Source organism: Elephas maximus, chromosome 2, assembly GCF_024166365.1.
Source record: "Elephas maximus indicus isolate mEleMax1 chromosome 2, mEleMax1 primary haplotype, whole genome shotgun sequence".
Lineage (NCBI taxonomy): Eukaryota > Metazoa > Chordata > Mammalia > Proboscidea > Elephantidae > Elephas > Elephas maximus.
In genome coordinates this window covers 153,871,744-153,887,026 of record NC_064820.1, presented here as the reverse complement: position 1 = coordinate 153,887,026, position 15,283 = coordinate 153,871,744, and the positions used below count along the sequence as shown (strand labels likewise).

Sequence of the window (15,283 nt, the reverse complement as noted above, 5' to 3'; positions counted from 1 at the left end):
GTTCCTCAGCCTTTCCGCTCTCAGCCTCTCCCATGCGTCATCGCTATAGCAACCTGCCTGCTCGACGAGAAATTGGAAGAGCCGTAGGGAGCCCTAGAATGCTTTTATGTCATTGGCTAAACTGTACCCCGCCCCTACGTCTCTCAACCTATCGCAGAGGCAAGGCCTTGCCCGATTGGTTGGATTGCAGGGCAAAGACTGGAGGGCTTCTGTACCAGTGAAGATGGCGGTGGCCGCAGCGACTCGAGGGGTAGGGACAAAACTGGCCCTGCGTGAGATTCGCATCCATTTATGCCAGCGCTCGCCCAGCAGTCAGGGCGTCAGGTGAGGCGAGGCGTTGTCAGGCGGGCGGACTTTGGGGACGCAAGGGTCACAACCTCCACGTCGGGAGGTGGGGAAGCCTGCACCCACATACCACCCGCCGCGCTCTCTCCCTCCTGGCAGGGACTTCATCGAGAAAAGGTACGTGGAGTTGAAGAAGATGCACCCCGACCTACCCATCCTAATCCGCGAGTGCTCTGATGTACAGCCTAAGCTTTGGGCCCGCTACGGTGAGCGCGTTACTGTGGAGGTTCGGGACCCCAGTGGGGGAACAAGGGATCGAGAAGAGGAGGGGCCGCCCAAGGTCACCCAAAAATCTGTGGGGAGACTAGAACTCGGGTTCCAGCCTTGCTGTTGATAAATAAATTTTCACTCTCAGAGTGATAGGATGCTTTGTATCCCGGGCAGCATCTATGTGGAGGCTGGCTCGGTCTTGCATAGTGACCAGGATCTGTCGTTTTGTTTCTGGTTTTAGTTCCGAACACTCTTCATTCAGATAGGGGAAAAGAGATGCTGGTCAGTTCCCATCAGTGTCGGTTTCGTTGCCGTGGAGTCGATTCCGACTCAGAGAGACCCCATTAGGCAGAGTAGAACCACCCCATTGGATTTCCAGGTAGCCGCTGGTGGATTCGAACTGCCAGCCTTTTGGCTAGCAGCCTGGGCTATTAACCACTGTGCCACCACGGCTCCCCCGTCAGTATAGGCCATCTCTAAATCACGAGTGGGAATTTGCGGCCCAGGTAGAGTATGAGACTCTCAATAATAAAATAGTGACTCCATGTTGAGCACTTAATGTTGAGTGCTTTCCGGCCAAATCTCATTTAATCTGAACAAATTATATGAGGAGATGGGTTCTTTTTTATTCTCATCGTAGAGATTAGAAAACTGGGTCAAAACTTGAAGGAACATACCTAAGGGTTATGCAGCTAAGATAAAAAGAAATTGAGCCTTTACACTTTCCTCCTGCTTCCTGGAATGCACCTATCCCAGACTTCCCTGGCTGGTCCTTGTTACTACTCAGGTCTGACCTTACATGTCACCTTCTCAAAAAGGCATTCCCTGGCAGATTACGTAACATTGCCCCCAGATGTTTTTATCATATAACCCCATTTTAATTTACTGCAGTCTGAAATTATTCCTATTATGTTTGCTGCTGTATCCCTACCACCAACACAGTGCCTGGTGCATAGTAGGTACCCAGTATATCTTTATATTTATTGAACAGTGGAATTTTAATCACAGCTTTTAACTCCATCCTGCATCTGACCAATCCTAGGACTCTTCGGAGCCCCAGTGGCATGGTGGTTCTCAGCTGCTAACCAAAAGGTGGGCAGTTCAAATCCACCACCTGCTCCTTGGATACCCTATGGGGCAGTTCTACTCTGTCCTATAGGATTGCTATAAGTTGGAATTGACTCCACGGCAACAAGTTTGGGTTTTCTCTTTAGGACTCTTTGGGGTAGGGGAGTGGGGAGAGTCACACTTAAGGCAGATTAATTCAGCTAACTGTACAGATTTGCACTACTAGGTGTGCTAAACCCAGTACCATCGAGTCGATTCCGACTCATAGTGACCCTATAGGACAGAGTAGAACTGCCCCATAGAGTTTCCAAGGAGCGCCTGGCAGATTCGAACTGCTGACCCTTTGGTTAGCAGCTGTAGCACTTAACCACTACACCACCAGGGTTTCCACTAGGTGTGCTGGAGGAGGAAAAAAGGCTCTCCTTCCAAAAGCCAGTAGACCAGAGGGGAAGTCGGTTTGTAACTGTCTCCCAAGAACTTTATTGTGCTGGGTATTATGCTAGATGGACTATGGGAGCCCAGAAAATGGGCATCCAGCCAGGGCTAGGCCCATGCAATGAACTGCTCACAGCGGTTGATACGATGCCTGCCAAAATACCCAAACTCACTGCTGTTAATTTCAACTCATAGCAACTCTATAAAGAAACCAAACTTGTTGCCATTAGTTGATTTCAACTCATAGTGACCCTATAGGACAGGGTAGAACTGCCCCATAGGGTTTCCAAGGCTGTAATCTGCCACATCTTTCTCCTGCAAAGCAGGAGCCACCAGGGCTCCTTTATAAATGCCTGCAGTGCCCCCTTGAAACTTCCCTGAAGACCTTTCTTCCCATTATAGCCACTCAAAATTGGCCAAAATTCCAGTTGGACCTGGGCTTCCTAGATTTCGAGACCCACTGGATAAATTCTAAGCATACCAAATTCACCTTGGTCAGATCTCTTTACTACTTTTTCTGTCCTAACAAAATTATAAATTAAGAACAAGGCCCTTTTATTATACTTTCATAGTCCCCACAGTACACAGTAGATATTTAGTCACCTCCCTCTCTTCTCAGCATTTGGCCAAGAGAAGAATGTCTCTTTGAACAACTTCAGCACTGATCAGGTAACCAGAGCTGTGGAGAACGTGCTACGTGGCAAAGCCTAAAGCCTCAACTGAGGATTAAGAGCAGCATCCCAAGCCTGGGCTCTACTGGACTGAGTACAATATGGAAAAATATATTATTCTATTCTCTATAAAGCTTGTGCTGTAAAATGCTGTTTCAGAATGTCCTTTTCCTCACTCCCCTACTCCACCCCTTACTGTTCAACCACTGTGGCAAAGCAGTTTAATGTAAAAATAAATCTTTATTCTGTCCCATCAAAAGCCGCCAGCTACTGAAGCAAGAAAAGGAGATTACAGGGCCCCAGAATAAGGCCATACTGAGTTCCTTCTGGGCTTCCTGCCTGGACAGTGCAGGGTGAAAGAAGAGAAGCTGGGGTCCAAAGATCTTGGCTTAGGCTTAGGTGTGGGAGCAGAGAACGTGAGAACTCATTATGGTTCTGAATGCCCAAAGGGGTTCCACTGGCTCCTAAGAGAAAGTAGGTAAGGAAGCTGGAATGGGGGGTCTTGAGTGACATCAAGAAGTCAGGTCACCCACGAAGGGCTGTCTCCCGGAGAGCATGCACACGGTCCTGGAGCTGAGCTTCCCCCTCATGCCTTTGCAGGGCCTGCAGCCCTGACTGCTGCAGGAAGGCCTGGGCTGCCTGTGGACAGGGAAAAAAAGTAGTCAATGCCTAGGTCTCTGAGCCCTAAGACTCAATTCCCACAGCCTTCTAGTAAAGTCAGACCATGAAGGTTAGCCCACCTCTTGGAAGAAGGTTCATTCCTAACAAAAGGATGAAGGTTCTGACCTAGAATCCATATAGCCAGCCAGGCTCAGAGAAGTAACTAGAGTTAAGACTGGAAGAGAAGGGGGCCACTGTGAGACCAGAGGCTTCAGAGCAGGTGGACTGGGGACCCAGGCCAGAAACCTACCTCCGGCTGATAGAGGAATAGCAGCTGCAGCAGCTCCAAACTCTGGCCTACTACTTCAGTGTCAGAGAAGGCCAGTGTGTCCAGCAAGGAGGGAAGCAGGGGCCCTGGCCACAGCCGCTGGCAGTAAGCAGGACCTTTCTCTGCAATGTTGCACAGAACTGTGAGCACCTGCAGACAGGCATATATATAATCCACACAAAGAATGAAAGCGAAAGATCATACTAGCTAAAATATATGCCAGGCACTGTGCAAAGTACTTTTTTTTTTTTTTTAATAATATTTTATTGTTTTATTTGGTGAAGGTTTACACGGCAGTTTAGGTTCCCATTCAACAATTTCTATACAATTAGTTCAGTGACATTGGTTACATTCTTCACAATGCATGAATATTCTCAATATTTCCCTTCTGGTTGTTCCATTTCCACTAATCTAGTTTCCTCATCCCCTTACATTCTCATCTCTGTTTTAAAGTAACTGTTGCCCATTTGGTTGTACCGAGCACTTTTATATGCATGTTCTCTAACCCCCACAACTAACCTCAGAGATAGGATTATTTTCACCAATTATAAACAAAGAAAACAAATTTAAGGTGGCTTTTTTAGTTGATTTGCCCAAGGTTAGTAACTGGTAAGCCACAGTCTAGGGACTCACACCTAGATTGGTCTGGTCCTGAAGCTGTACCACACCACCTGTCAATTACCAGCTAAAGGCATTTCTGCGGGCTCAGGTCTGCTCCCACTGTTTACACTTTGGTTACCAGGTCACTCAGTGACCCCAATACCTACCAACACGCTCACCACATTAGATACTGGCAACAGCTGCAAAAGAGGCTCAATCAGATCCAGGGACAGCAGAGAGGTACAGAAACTAGGACTGTTTGCTGGAAGGAAAAATGTCAGGATGAAGGCCCCAAACTGGGCCCTAACCCTCTTGCCCCATCCTACTCACCTCAGCCCAAGCCATGAAGTATCCCCAATTTAGTTTAAATATCCAGCCCTGGGCAGGAATTGTTCATACCAGTGAGGTTGTTAAGAAGCCAGAGACCCTCAGGAAGCAGACTGGGCTGTTTCTGGAGGAAGAACTGCAGAAGGATAAATAAGGCTGCCACAACACGCTCATCTCCGAGCTGTATTTGCCCTCCCACAGCCTCCACCGCTGCCTCTGTTAGCAGGTTGCTGAGACACCGAAGCACAGGGCATGCCAGCTGCAAAGACAAGTTGGGGGTCAAGTGTAAGAAAGTAGGGGCTACCAGCATACCAGAGGAGGGGCACAGTGTGAAGAAAGGTCCCCCAGACCTTGATCCATCCTCTTCACCTACTAGTTCCAGTCCTGCGTCCTCAGTTCTCTGGACAGCCCCAGCCAAGTCCAACAGCAGCAACCCCAGAGTGGACAGAGCCCCATGGGTAATGAGCAGAGCGTTGTTGACCTGGCTAGGTAAACAGGAAGCAACCAGTCAGTCTCATCTTTAAGCTGAGAAATAGCTTAGGTCTGTGCATCTCCTGGGCTCCAAGAAGAGAGCAGCACAGAATGAAGAAAATTCACCACAGCAGTTCCAGAAACCAAAGTTCAAAACCCCAAGTGCCATGGAAAGGAGCCCTAGGAAAGGTCTGGGGCACTTTCCCAATTGACCTGCGTTACCTGCAGATGATGTAGTGAAGGCACCAGGCAAACTCCACAGCGACCCCAGGGCTCAGCTTTGGACCAGGTTGCAACAGTCGCAGCATATGCTGGAGGAGAGTGGAGCCCATAATGGAGCTGCCAGCAGAAGTACGGCCATGAGTAGGAACCACAGAGGGTGAGATGGCCATTGCTCTTCCTGATAGCAGGTGGGAAAGCATCCATACCCAAACCTCTTCCAAGCCAAACACAGAGATAAGGTACACAATAGCTTTGGAAATGACTCAAGCAGAATCCAGGGGCTAAACTACTGAGTAGGTCACTCCCTACTACATATCTAGGGACACAATTTTACTTACGGAATGATCTTCTCTGGAGCTTCCTTAGCCTGCAGAAGTTGGGACAAGGCATATCCAAGGGCTTCCAGCACAGCCACATGGGGGGACTAGAAAAAGACAGGGCAGGGCTCTGACTGGAAGCTAGTCCATAAGGTCTGAGACTTTCAGCCCCTTGGCACAGGGTAGAAGCTAGAACTACCTAATCAAAATAGGTGGGATAGGTGGGAAGCAGTGAGGGGAGAGAATTACCCAGCGAGGGAGAAAGGAGGTGGACACTCACTTGGATGCAGGCAGCCAAGGCTGGGACAATGCCCTGTGGCAGGAGCTGCCTTCTCACAGCCTCACTCTCCACGATTAGGTTACCCAACGTATACAGACACAGCTCCTGAGAGTGAGACAACAAAAGCACTGCGATTGGCCTGTTTCATGCTAGGCTGGGGAGGGGAGGTGAAGCAAGCCTGTCAAGGCTCTGGGCACAAGAGGGTGGGAGATGATTGGTGTATACATGGCTGTGGGCATCAGGGTTTACAGGTTTTCTTCCCTCTACCTGCCAGCTCAAACTAGACCCAAAAGCACTACTTTTTAATTGAAGCCAAGAACAAGGTAGGAAGGGATGGGGCTTACTATGAAGTCTGAGCTGTGACCAGAGAGGTAGGTGAGGAGATAAGAAGTGGCTGGCAAGCAGGCCTCAGCCACTGCAGGCTGCTCAGAATGAGAGAGCTCATGCAGGCAACGAGCCGCCTCAAGCTGCAGCAGGGCTAGGTTGCTGGTCAGGAGCCCGATCAGGGTCCGCATACTGCCTTCCAGCCTATAGGAATGAGCACCAGAGCCCTGCTCAGGCTGTGACCCATCTCCCCTCACCCCCCACCCACACATACTCTTCTGTCCATTTCCCAAAGCCCCAGCCACCCACTCACACCATACACACTGACCGGATGAAAGTCTGCTGTGTTTCGAGGTGCTGCAAGCCTTGACGAAGGCTGACCAGCGCCTTCTCTCTCTCCTTTCCCTCCGTTCCCCGCTGAGCTAGCCGCAGGAACTGCTGGATCTGGAGCCCAGGGCAGGGAGAGGAGGATACATAGTTGCCAGGAAGTCTTGAGTCCCCTTCTGCCTACTTGACCTATAAGTCCTCCAATATCACACTGTCTCCAGAACTTGTCATTCCCCTATAATAAGCCTTAATCTTGCAGTGAAGTTCACAGAAGGGAATTAGAACCAGATTCTAATGCCAGCACTGCTACTTACTCTACCAGGGACCTGAACCTGTTTCTTCACCTGAAAAATGGGAATAAACATACCCTGCCACCTTCATACAGGGTTATTTCAAGGATAACATTTAAACCTCTCAGCCTGGCTTAACCGACCATTTCAGTCATTCTCCCCATTGCAACCTACATTATACCCAGCATAGCACGGCTTGTTTTTTAATGCTTTGAAGCTTTGCACATGCTATTGCTTCTACCTGGGATGCCCTCCCCAGACTCTCACTTCCTCAGTTTCCGACTCTTGTCATCGTTTTGGGGAAGTTAGCTCTTCCTGGTTTCCTCTGGCAGACTTAGGGGTTTCTGTTGTGCCCAAGCGTCCTTCCATTACAACAGGTATCACATCTGGGCTGTGAGCTCTTCAAAGGAACTCTTATCTTTTCTTTGTGTCGCTCAGTGCCCAGCACAGTATCTTGGCATAAAGTATGCAAACAATGAATAAATGGAATAACCTAGTGCTTTATAAGCTATCTGTGTGAACACAGACACAGAGGATGCCCAATGCTTGCTAAAACCAACTCTGTTTTTTTGTTCACTTAATAAATATTGAGCATCTATTTTTTTTTTTTTTTTTACTATATGGTAGATATTGTCAGGCTGCTGGGTTTTCAAGGATGACAAAACAGGGTGTAGTTTATCATGGATTTAAAGTCTAGTTGGAGAGACAGTAATAAGCAAACAAATAATGTCAATATGATTAATATTCCCAAAAAAAACGGACTGCCAATTCCAAAGAGGGCCCACTTCAGATGCAACAAGTGCAAAGGCCAGGAGACAGGAAGAGCCTGGTATGTTTACCCAGAAACTAAAAAGAGGCCAATGTGGCTGAGATGAGTAAGTGGATAAGGTTGAAGGTGGGCACCGGCTAGACCATACTAGGCTTCGCAGCAAGATTTTGGTCTTTATATGTGTTTTAAAAAGACCCATCTGGTTGATATGTGAATGAACTGGAGGGCAGCAAGCGTAGATGCAGCTGTAGCATCCAGAGAAGAGATGATGGCGGAAGCTGCGATGGTGAGGCAGGTAAGGGATCATCAGGAGGTAAAACTGTTAGGACTTAATTTATATGGGGATGAGGGGCAAGGGAAGTGTCGAAAATGATTCCCCGGTTTCCAGCTTGGCCGACCAGGTGGATGGAGTTGTTCTGTAGACCACGTTCAGGTTGGGGGCGGTTCTCGAGCATTCGCGGGAGGGGAAAGCTAGTGACAGAGTCCGGCGCCCGCTGGCTGCGCTGCACTGCGAACCCTGCCCCGCCCCCGGCCCCCTCACCTCGGCTTCTCCGAGGATCGCGGCCACCTCTTCGGCTTCCTCCGGGGCTTCATCTCTCAGCAGCCTTTTGCTGACTAGCTGCTGCTCTCTCCGGGCCTTCCGCAGTGCTGGTGGTAGAGGAGCCGGCTGAGCGTGGGAGGAGCGTCCAGGCCCCAGAACCACCGGGTCCTGCCCGGGGCCTCCTCACCCTATCTCCGGCCGCCATACCCTCAGCCTCCTGTGTTCCCTCGCCCGCCCGCACCTGCCTCCCGCTCCCGCCGGCAGCGCCGTAGTTCTTCCACCCCGCAGCCCACGAGTCTGAAGCGGCCCGGCTGTCGCCGCCACATGGTGGAGCTGGAGGAAAACCGCAGAGATAGCAGCGGCGCCAACGTTATCCAGCGCCCTGGAAGATCGCTTGACGCTCGCGGCCGCCGCAGGGCGGGAGGGAAGGGGCGGGGCTGCGGCGGGCCGGAGCGAGGGGCGCGGCTTGGTGTGAAGGCGGGGGCAGGGGCGGGGTGCAAAGTGGGAGGGCGGAGCAGGGAGGGCTAAGAGACCGAACCACGGCCGAGCGCCGCGCTAGGGTGGAGTCTCGGTAGAGCCTCGGCACGCGCAGTCTCTTTCTGCGTTCGGAGAAAGAAAATAGACTCAACGCAGCTTCGGCCGACCCAGGCTAGAAACGTTGCCGTCCACTCAGGAAACAAAACCTCCCCAGCCCACACACACCCTAGACGAACATTCAAAGCAAACAACCTCGAGCTCTGGGAAGAGCCGTGCCAGGATTTTCCCAGTAACGCCGTTCCCACCGATAAACCCTGCACCACGCCGAATTCTGAACGCGCATTACTTCATTGAAAGTTCGCTACCAGGAACATGATTCCCATTTTACAGATGAGGAAAATGAGACAAATGTAGTTACTCGTTGTCCTGCATAAAGTTGAGTTTCCATTATTTTTTAGGATAAAATAGTTATTTTACTGAGAGTTGAGCGGCAGTACCCTACTAAGCACTGGGAAACAGTGAATTAAAGAAAAAAAGTGTTCTTCACCCTCGAAATCTGAATTGTGTCCAGCTAAGCTCTGCATCTCAGAAGCCCTGGTGATGTTGTGGTTAAGTGCTATGGCTGCTAACCAAAGGGTCAGCAGTTTGAATCCTCCAGGCACTCCTTGGAAACTCTATGGGGCAGTTCTACTCTGCCTTATGGGGTCATTACGAGTCAGAATCGACTCGACTGCACTGGGTTTGGTTTTTGGTTTTTGTAAGCTCTGCATGGTCTAGTCCTTACATATACTTCCAGCCTCGACTGGCATCAAACTTCACCTTACCTCTCCTGGGATCTTCTCTTTGTTCCGTATACAAGCCCTGCTCTTTTCCTCCTGGAACTTTTGCACAGGCTGTTCCCTCTGCCTGAAGCCATGGCCCTGTCCCCTACCAGCATCCTTCCCTTAATTAACACCATCCTCAAGACCTCAACACCAATGTCATCTACTCAGAACTTCTGGACCAGTGCCCCTGTTACAAGAGTGTATAACATCATGTACTTCTTTTTCATAACCCTTTTCACACCTGTGATTTATGGTTTTACTGCTTGACGTTTGTCTCCTCCCTTCCCCCTCTCTGCAGCTCTTCTAGGTTAGAGTCCTGGGGACACTTAAGAATTTTTATTGGATGCCTTTAATTTTTAGAAAGCTAGTACTTAGACAAGGGTACAAGTAAGAACAAATTGAGGAAAGAGAATTGTTCTTCAGACCAACTTTTTTCTCTTGAATCTAACTCTACCTACCCCTTGGTGTCAATTGATCAAGTTTGCAATCTATTCCAAAAAACAGCCAGTTAAATATCTGCAGACCATCATCCTGTCCTCACATCTTCTCTCCAGGCCCAGCATCCATCCATCCCTGGGCAGTCATTTACTGAGCACTGCTGTGCATTATGCTCTGGGCTGGGGATGGGGCCTGGGCAAAAGCTGTGCTCTACACAGTGTCTGTTCAGACACTTACCTCTGCCCAAACTGTCTTTCTGCCCTCATCTGCCTGGAAACACTATTAATCCTGTAAGGAGTAGCCCCCATAGCTTGTCCTCCACAAGGCTGGCTGTTCCTTCCTCCAGAACCTGCAGGAGCCCATAGTTTTTCCTCTGTAGGAGTCTCCTTCACTCTGGACTGTAATTCTGTGTCCCTGCTTGCCTCCCCCAGCTACTGAGCGCATTTGAGGGACTGTGTCTTGGTCTTGTCTGTATCCCAAGGTTTGGCATCAGGCCTGGCACTTGGTAAACAATGAGAGATGTTCCTTGAATCAAAATGTGATGTGGGGATCTTTACAGAACCATCATTGTCTCTTTTACCTTGAACTTCCCCAACCCCAAAGAGCTCTTCTCAAAGGTGATGGGCTTTGCTGAGGAGGCAAAGCTTCAAAGGTCTGAGTCCTCTGGATTCAAAGACTCTGAGGAAGAGGAATAACAATCAGCGCTAACATCATTAGAAGGAGCCCTAGTGGTACAAACAGTAAAACTCTTGGCAGCTGGTGGTTCAAACCCACCCAGCATCTTCGCAGAAGTAAGAGCTAGAGATCTGCTCCTGTAAAGATTACAGCCTAGAAAACCCTATGGACAATTCTACTCTGTCACGTGGGTTCACTATGAGTCAAAAAATGACTTGATGGCACCTAACAACAGCAACACTAACATCAATAGATGTGGCTCTGTGCCAAAGGCTTTACTCAACAGACAATATTATTATAATCTCCATTTTACAAGAAGGGAGCCCAGAAATCTGAGACCCAGGAACTTGCTCAAGTCTCACAACCTCAGTGATAGAACTGAAATTACAAACCAGGCTGTATGACTACACCACCAATATATTTAACACCAATCTATACTCACGACATGGTCCTCAGGGATGTCACTGCCCTGGCCTGGCCTTGGGGCATCATGGCTTCCAGCATCAGGGCATGCCCAACAGACACATAGGGCAGTGTGGTCCCATAAGGCCTCCTTGTTTGGACTGGGGACAAAAGACACAGTTGCTTCAGGAATAAAGAGGCAGTGGGAATTCAAAAGATTTTCATGCAGCGCTTTCTCTGGAAGTCTATAGGTCCCAGAATGTGAGGGATATAGGAGAAGCATGGCCCCTAATTTAACCCTTTGGGACACTTTTTTTTTTTCTCAGCAAAACAGGTTTGTTACTAATTAATCCTCGTTCAACATACTTCCAGCAACTCTTTCACTAAACACAGGAATGTGGGGTTGGGCCGGGAGGGAGGTTTAATTAGGAAATTAGTGTTAGAAATATCCTGTATCCCATTTCAGGATGAGAATTGGAGACTGTAAGTGAAGGAATAACTTGGCAACTTGGCTTTGTTGAACACCTCTACTTTTCAGAAAGTTATTACTTAAACAAAGGAACAAGGAAGAAGAAGAAAAAAAGGATGGGAGTTTTACTTCGAGCCAACTTTCTTCTCTTGAACCCAATTCAACCCCCCCCAGCCCCCCCCCCCCCCCAGTCAATAGTAAAAGTTACAGCCTCTTGGAAAAGACAGCCAGTTAAATATCTGAGGATATTCAGGGGATTGGCTTTGGGAGGCCAGTGGACAGTAGTAACTAAAAGACTAGGGAAAAGCGGCGGGAGAGTGCCCTTCCCGGGCTGAGGTCGCTGGGGATGAGCCCAGGAGGTCAGAGTCCTGGCCTTCGGCACTGAAATCATCCCTTATACTCACAGGAAGAAGCCTGGGGGGCCAGTGAGTCATCCTGGCACTGCCTGGGTCAAAATGTCCTGGATGTGCTGAAGGATCCTCCCTGTCACGGCCCTTCTTCATTGCAAAATTGCCCAGAAAGGAAGTGAAGAGGCTGGTTGGGAGGAAGGGGTGGGAGAAGGAACAGGCGTTCATCGGAGAAGGACACAGTGAAAAAACAGAGTTACATAAATTCTTAGAGTCCTTAAGAATTGGGACAGATCTGTGTGCGGAATCCGGCGAGTGCCCTTGTACAGGAAAGAAGCCAAAGCCCTTTCCAGAGCGGTCAAGGGTATAGAGGCTCGGAAGCCCTAATGGCCATGGTGAGTGTAGCGTCTGCGGGCAGATGGTGCAATGCAAGGGGATCCCCAGGGGCGGGCTCGGGCCGCCTGACCTCCCCTCTCTCCCCAGGAGCTCTCGCCCTGCCTGATGCTGCTGTTGCTGCTGCCGCCGCTGCTGCACACCTCAGAGGCCACGCCGGAGCCCTGCGAGCTGGACGATAGAGATTATCGCTGTGCCTGCAACTTCACGGATCCGGAGCCCGACTGGTCCAGTGGAATCCAGTGTATGTTTGCCGTCGAGGTGGAGATTCGTGCCGGTGGACGCAGCCTGGAGAAGTTTCTAAAGAGTGCCGATCCCGACTCGCTGGAGTACGCTGATACGGTCAAGGCTCTGCGAGTGCGGCGGCTCACCTTGGGCGCTGCCCGGGTTCCTGCCCGGCTCGTGTTCGCCCTCCTTCATGCGCTCGGTTACTCCCGTCTTAAGGAACTGACGCTCGAGGACCTGGAGGTAACCGGCACGTATCCGCCGCCGCCTCTGGAAGCCACCGGGCCTGCGCTCTCCGCTTTACGCCTCCGCAACGTGTCGTGGGCCACGGGGGGTGCCTGGCTGGCCCAGCTGCAACAGTGGCTCAAGCCGAACCTCAAAGTACTGAGCATTGCGCAAGCACACCCGCTTGCCTTTTCTTGCGAGCAGCTCCGCACCTTCCCGACTCTCACCACTTTAGACTTGTCAGACAACCCTGGACTGGGCGAGCGCGGGCTGGCCTCAGCCCTCTGTCCGCACAAGTTCCCGGCGCTCCAGGATCTGGGGCTGCGCAACACGGGGATGGAGACTCCGACCGGCGTGTGCGCGGTGCTGGCGGCGGCCGCTGTGCAGCCCCACCGCCTGGACCTCAGCCAGAACGCGCTGCGTTCCACCACAAACCCTGGCGCCTCTGGGTGCATCTGGCCCAGCGCACTGAGCTCTCTCAACCTATCGTTCGCTGGACTGCAGCAGGTGCCTAAGGGGCTGCCGGCCAAGCTCAGCGTACTGGATCTCAGCCGCAACCGACTGAACAGGGCGCCACGGCCAGAAGAACTGCCCCAGGTGGAAAACCTGATACTGGACGGAAATCCCTTCCCAGACCCTGGAGACCCCCAACCCCAAGAGAGTAGCTCTAGTGTGACCCGAGCTTGTGTGCACTCGCTTCTGGCCATAGGAATATCAGGAACCCTGGCACTGCTCTAAAGGGCCAGGGGCTTCGCCTAGGACCCAGGGGGATCAGAGTGAATGGAGTCAAGTTGCCCTGACTTGTGCGGGGGGGGGGGGGTCCTCAGCAGGAGGTCTCCACTAACCAACCCTCTGCCCCACCTTATTAATACCTTAAACAGCTGATCCGTGTTATCCATTCAACACTTTTTACTGGTGTCTACTAGATGTTGGGCCTGGAATCCACACTTCATCCTACCTCCATAGGTACCCTAGCCTCATACCCCAAGGGAAGAACTACAGAGGAAGATGGGGCAAGGAAAAGATCTGTGGGGGTGGGGGTGGGGGGAATGCTTCATAAGTTTCTGTGCAATCAGGCCTTTCTGAGTAAAATACTGGCACATGGCTTATTAATAGATGTTTGAGCTGTAAATATTACTGGAAGATACAGAATGTTTCTGTTGCATTCCCAGAACCATCTGCTCCCACTCAGGGATAATAAAACCCAGAGCCATTTGCTTACACACATTCTATCTTTCTCTCTCTTTCCCCCTCTCTCTCTTCCCCATCCTCCAAGAAAGGAAGGGTAGCTGTATCACCTTAAGCGGTCTTCTTCTGTGGTATAAACTCCCTCTGCACACATAGGTACCCTGGCTCCCACCAAGACACCCCACAGGAAATTGGGACATGGGGAACTGATGCAAACTGCTCTGGGATTAAACAGTCCATCTCTCAACCAGAGATGTTGTGATTCTGTTAGTATATGTGTATAACTACGGCAGACTGTCTTTTTAACTAGTAAATAGGGTAATATCTCAGACCCTTCACAGGGTCTTAACAGTCTGGACCCTCTGAACCACATTAACTCAGAGATCTACAAGGGGAGTCAAGGGATGCAGTTCCTTTTTCAAGTACCTTCTTCTTCAATACATTGAGGCAGTCACCCATCAGAGAGCTGAACATCTGCCTCACACGGAACATGGGAGAGGGATGGGTGGAGGCATATAAGCCCAGCGCTGCTTCTTGCCTCCCTCCTCCTTTCAAAGCCATATTGGTAGAGAAAGGGAATGGAGAATTAACATTGATGGGAGAGTTGCACAGATCATCAGACCACAGACTCAAAGAATCTCAGAGGATGGCCAATTTAACTTGCAACCTGGGTCAGGAAACTCCACTGAAGTATCCCTAAGGAGTCTACCTCCAGATTGTTAGAACATGTCTCGTGTCAAAATGAACCGCCTTCAGGCATTTTCATACATCTGAATACCCCTGAATTGAATACCTCTGACCACTGCTCCACATCAGGCCTTGTGCTAGGAGTCAAGTATGCTGAGATGAATCAGAAACATCTATGCCCTCAGGGAATGCTCATCCAGTAAAAGAGAGAAAATTTAGTGTGATTCAACGAGAGAGAGGCATCAACTCTACAGGGGTATGTTATAAATTGAATTACTAAAAAAAAAACCATTTCTGTGGAGTCTATTCTGGGTCATAGCAACCCTACAGGACAGAGTAGAACTGCCCCATATGGTTTCCAAGGAGCGGCTGGTGGATTCAAACTGCTAGACTTTTAGTTAGCAACTATAGGTCTTATCCAATGAACCACCAGGGCCCAAAAAGAATTATGTCCCCCAAATATATGTGTTGTAAATCCTAACCTCTATGCCTGTGGTTATAATCCCATTTGGGAATGGGTTTTATTTGTTATGTTAATGAGGCAGAAGTCAATCTCTTTTGAGACATAAAAGAGATTAAACAAGTGGGCAGAAGAGAGATGGGGTAAGATAGATGCCAAGACACATGAAGATCTCCAAAGGACCAGGAAGCAGAAGCTGAAGAGACAAGGACCTTTCTCCAGAGCCAACAGAGAGAGAAAGCCTTTCCCTAGAGCCAGCACTCTGAATTTGGACTTCTAGCCTCCGAAACTGTGAGAAAATAAATTTCTGTTTGTTAAAGCCAACCACATGTGGTATTTCTGTTATAG

General features: G+C 49.9%; 3 protein-coding genes across 7 annotated transcripts; 2 read left to right on the top strand and 1 right to left on the bottom strand.

Moving 5' to 3' along the window:
* Positions 1–42: 42 nt before the first annotated feature.
* NDUFA2 (NADH:ubiquinone oxidoreductase subunit A2) lies at positions 43–2,874 on the top strand. Its single transcript, XM_049873829.1, has 3 exons — positions 43–324; positions 445–551; positions 2,678–2,874. Exons 1-3 carry the CDS (start codon positions 107–109, stop codon positions 2,767–2,769), a joined length of 417 nt encoding a protein of 138 aa, XP_049729786.1. The 5' UTR covers positions 43–106; the 3' UTR covers positions 2,770–2,874.
* Positions 2,875–2,965: 91 nt separating this feature from the next.
* Positions 2,966–12,380, bottom strand: TMCO6 (transmembrane and coiled-coil domains 6). 5 transcript variants are annotated; one of them, XM_049873816.1, is made up of 16 exons: positions 12,294–12,380; positions 11,815–11,944; positions 10,982–11,102; positions 10,445–10,542; positions 8,367–8,724; positions 8,126–8,232; positions 6,527–6,642; positions 6,219–6,402; positions 5,875–5,979; positions 5,616–5,701; positions 5,278–5,491; positions 4,958–5,065; positions 4,657–4,843; positions 4,425–4,519; positions 3,640–3,807; positions 2,966–3,368 (listed from the first exon to the last, which is right to left on the bottom strand). In XM_049873816.1, exons 5-16 carry the CDS (start codon positions 8,449–8,451, stop codon positions 3,255–3,257), a joined length of 1,569 nt encoding a protein of 522 aa, XP_049729773.1. In that variant the 5' UTR covers positions 8,452–8,724; positions 10,445–10,542; positions 10,982–11,102; positions 11,815–11,944; positions 12,294–12,380; the 3' UTR covers positions 2,966–3,254. The 5 variants fall into 5 exon arrangements, 4 of the variants coding, with proteins under 4 accessions (XP_049729773.1, XP_049729772.1, XP_049729774.1 ...); XM_049873815.1 differs by having other exon boundaries at positions 10,445–11,102; XR_007516112.1 differs by having other exon boundaries at positions 3,280–3,368; positions 3,640–3,779; positions 10,445–11,102.
* Positions 11,960–15,259, top strand: LOC126070043 (monocyte differentiation antigen CD14-like). The gene is made up of 2 exons (XM_049873821.1): positions 11,960–12,152; positions 12,241–15,259. The coding sequence occupies exons 1-2, from the start codon at positions 12,144–12,146 to the stop codon at positions 13,336–13,338; spliced, it is 1,107 nt and encodes a 368-aa protein (XP_049729778.1). The 5' UTR covers positions 11,960–12,143; the 3' UTR covers positions 13,339–15,259.
* The last annotated feature ends 24 nt before the right edge of the window (positions 15,260–15,283 follow it).

Coding starts and splice junctions, on each gene's coding strand:
- TMCO6 (XM_049873815.1), bottom strand. CDS start 8,451: ATGTGGCGGCGACAGCCGGGCCGCTTCAGACTCGTGGGCTGCGGGGTG. Junction 6,643..8,125: donor CGATCCTCGGAGAAGCCGAG/GTGAGGGGGCCG, acceptor CCTGGGCTCCAG/ATCCAGCAGTTCCTGCGGCT. Junction 5,980..6,218: donor GTCACAGCTCAGACTTCATA/GTAAGCCCCATC, acceptor TCTCACTCTCAG/GAGCTGTGTCTGTATACGTT.
- NDUFA2 (XM_049873829.1), top strand. CDS start 107: ATGTCATTGGCTAAACTGTACCCCGCCCCTACGTCTCTCAACCTATCG. Junction 325..444: donor CCCAGCAGTCAGGGCGTCAG/GTGAGGCGAGGC, acceptor CCCTCCTGGCAG/GGACTTCATCGAGAAAAGGT. Junction 552..2,677: donor TAAGCTTTGGGCCCGCTACG/GTGAGCGCGTTA, acceptor CTCTCTTCTCAG/CATTTGGCCAAGAGAAGAAT.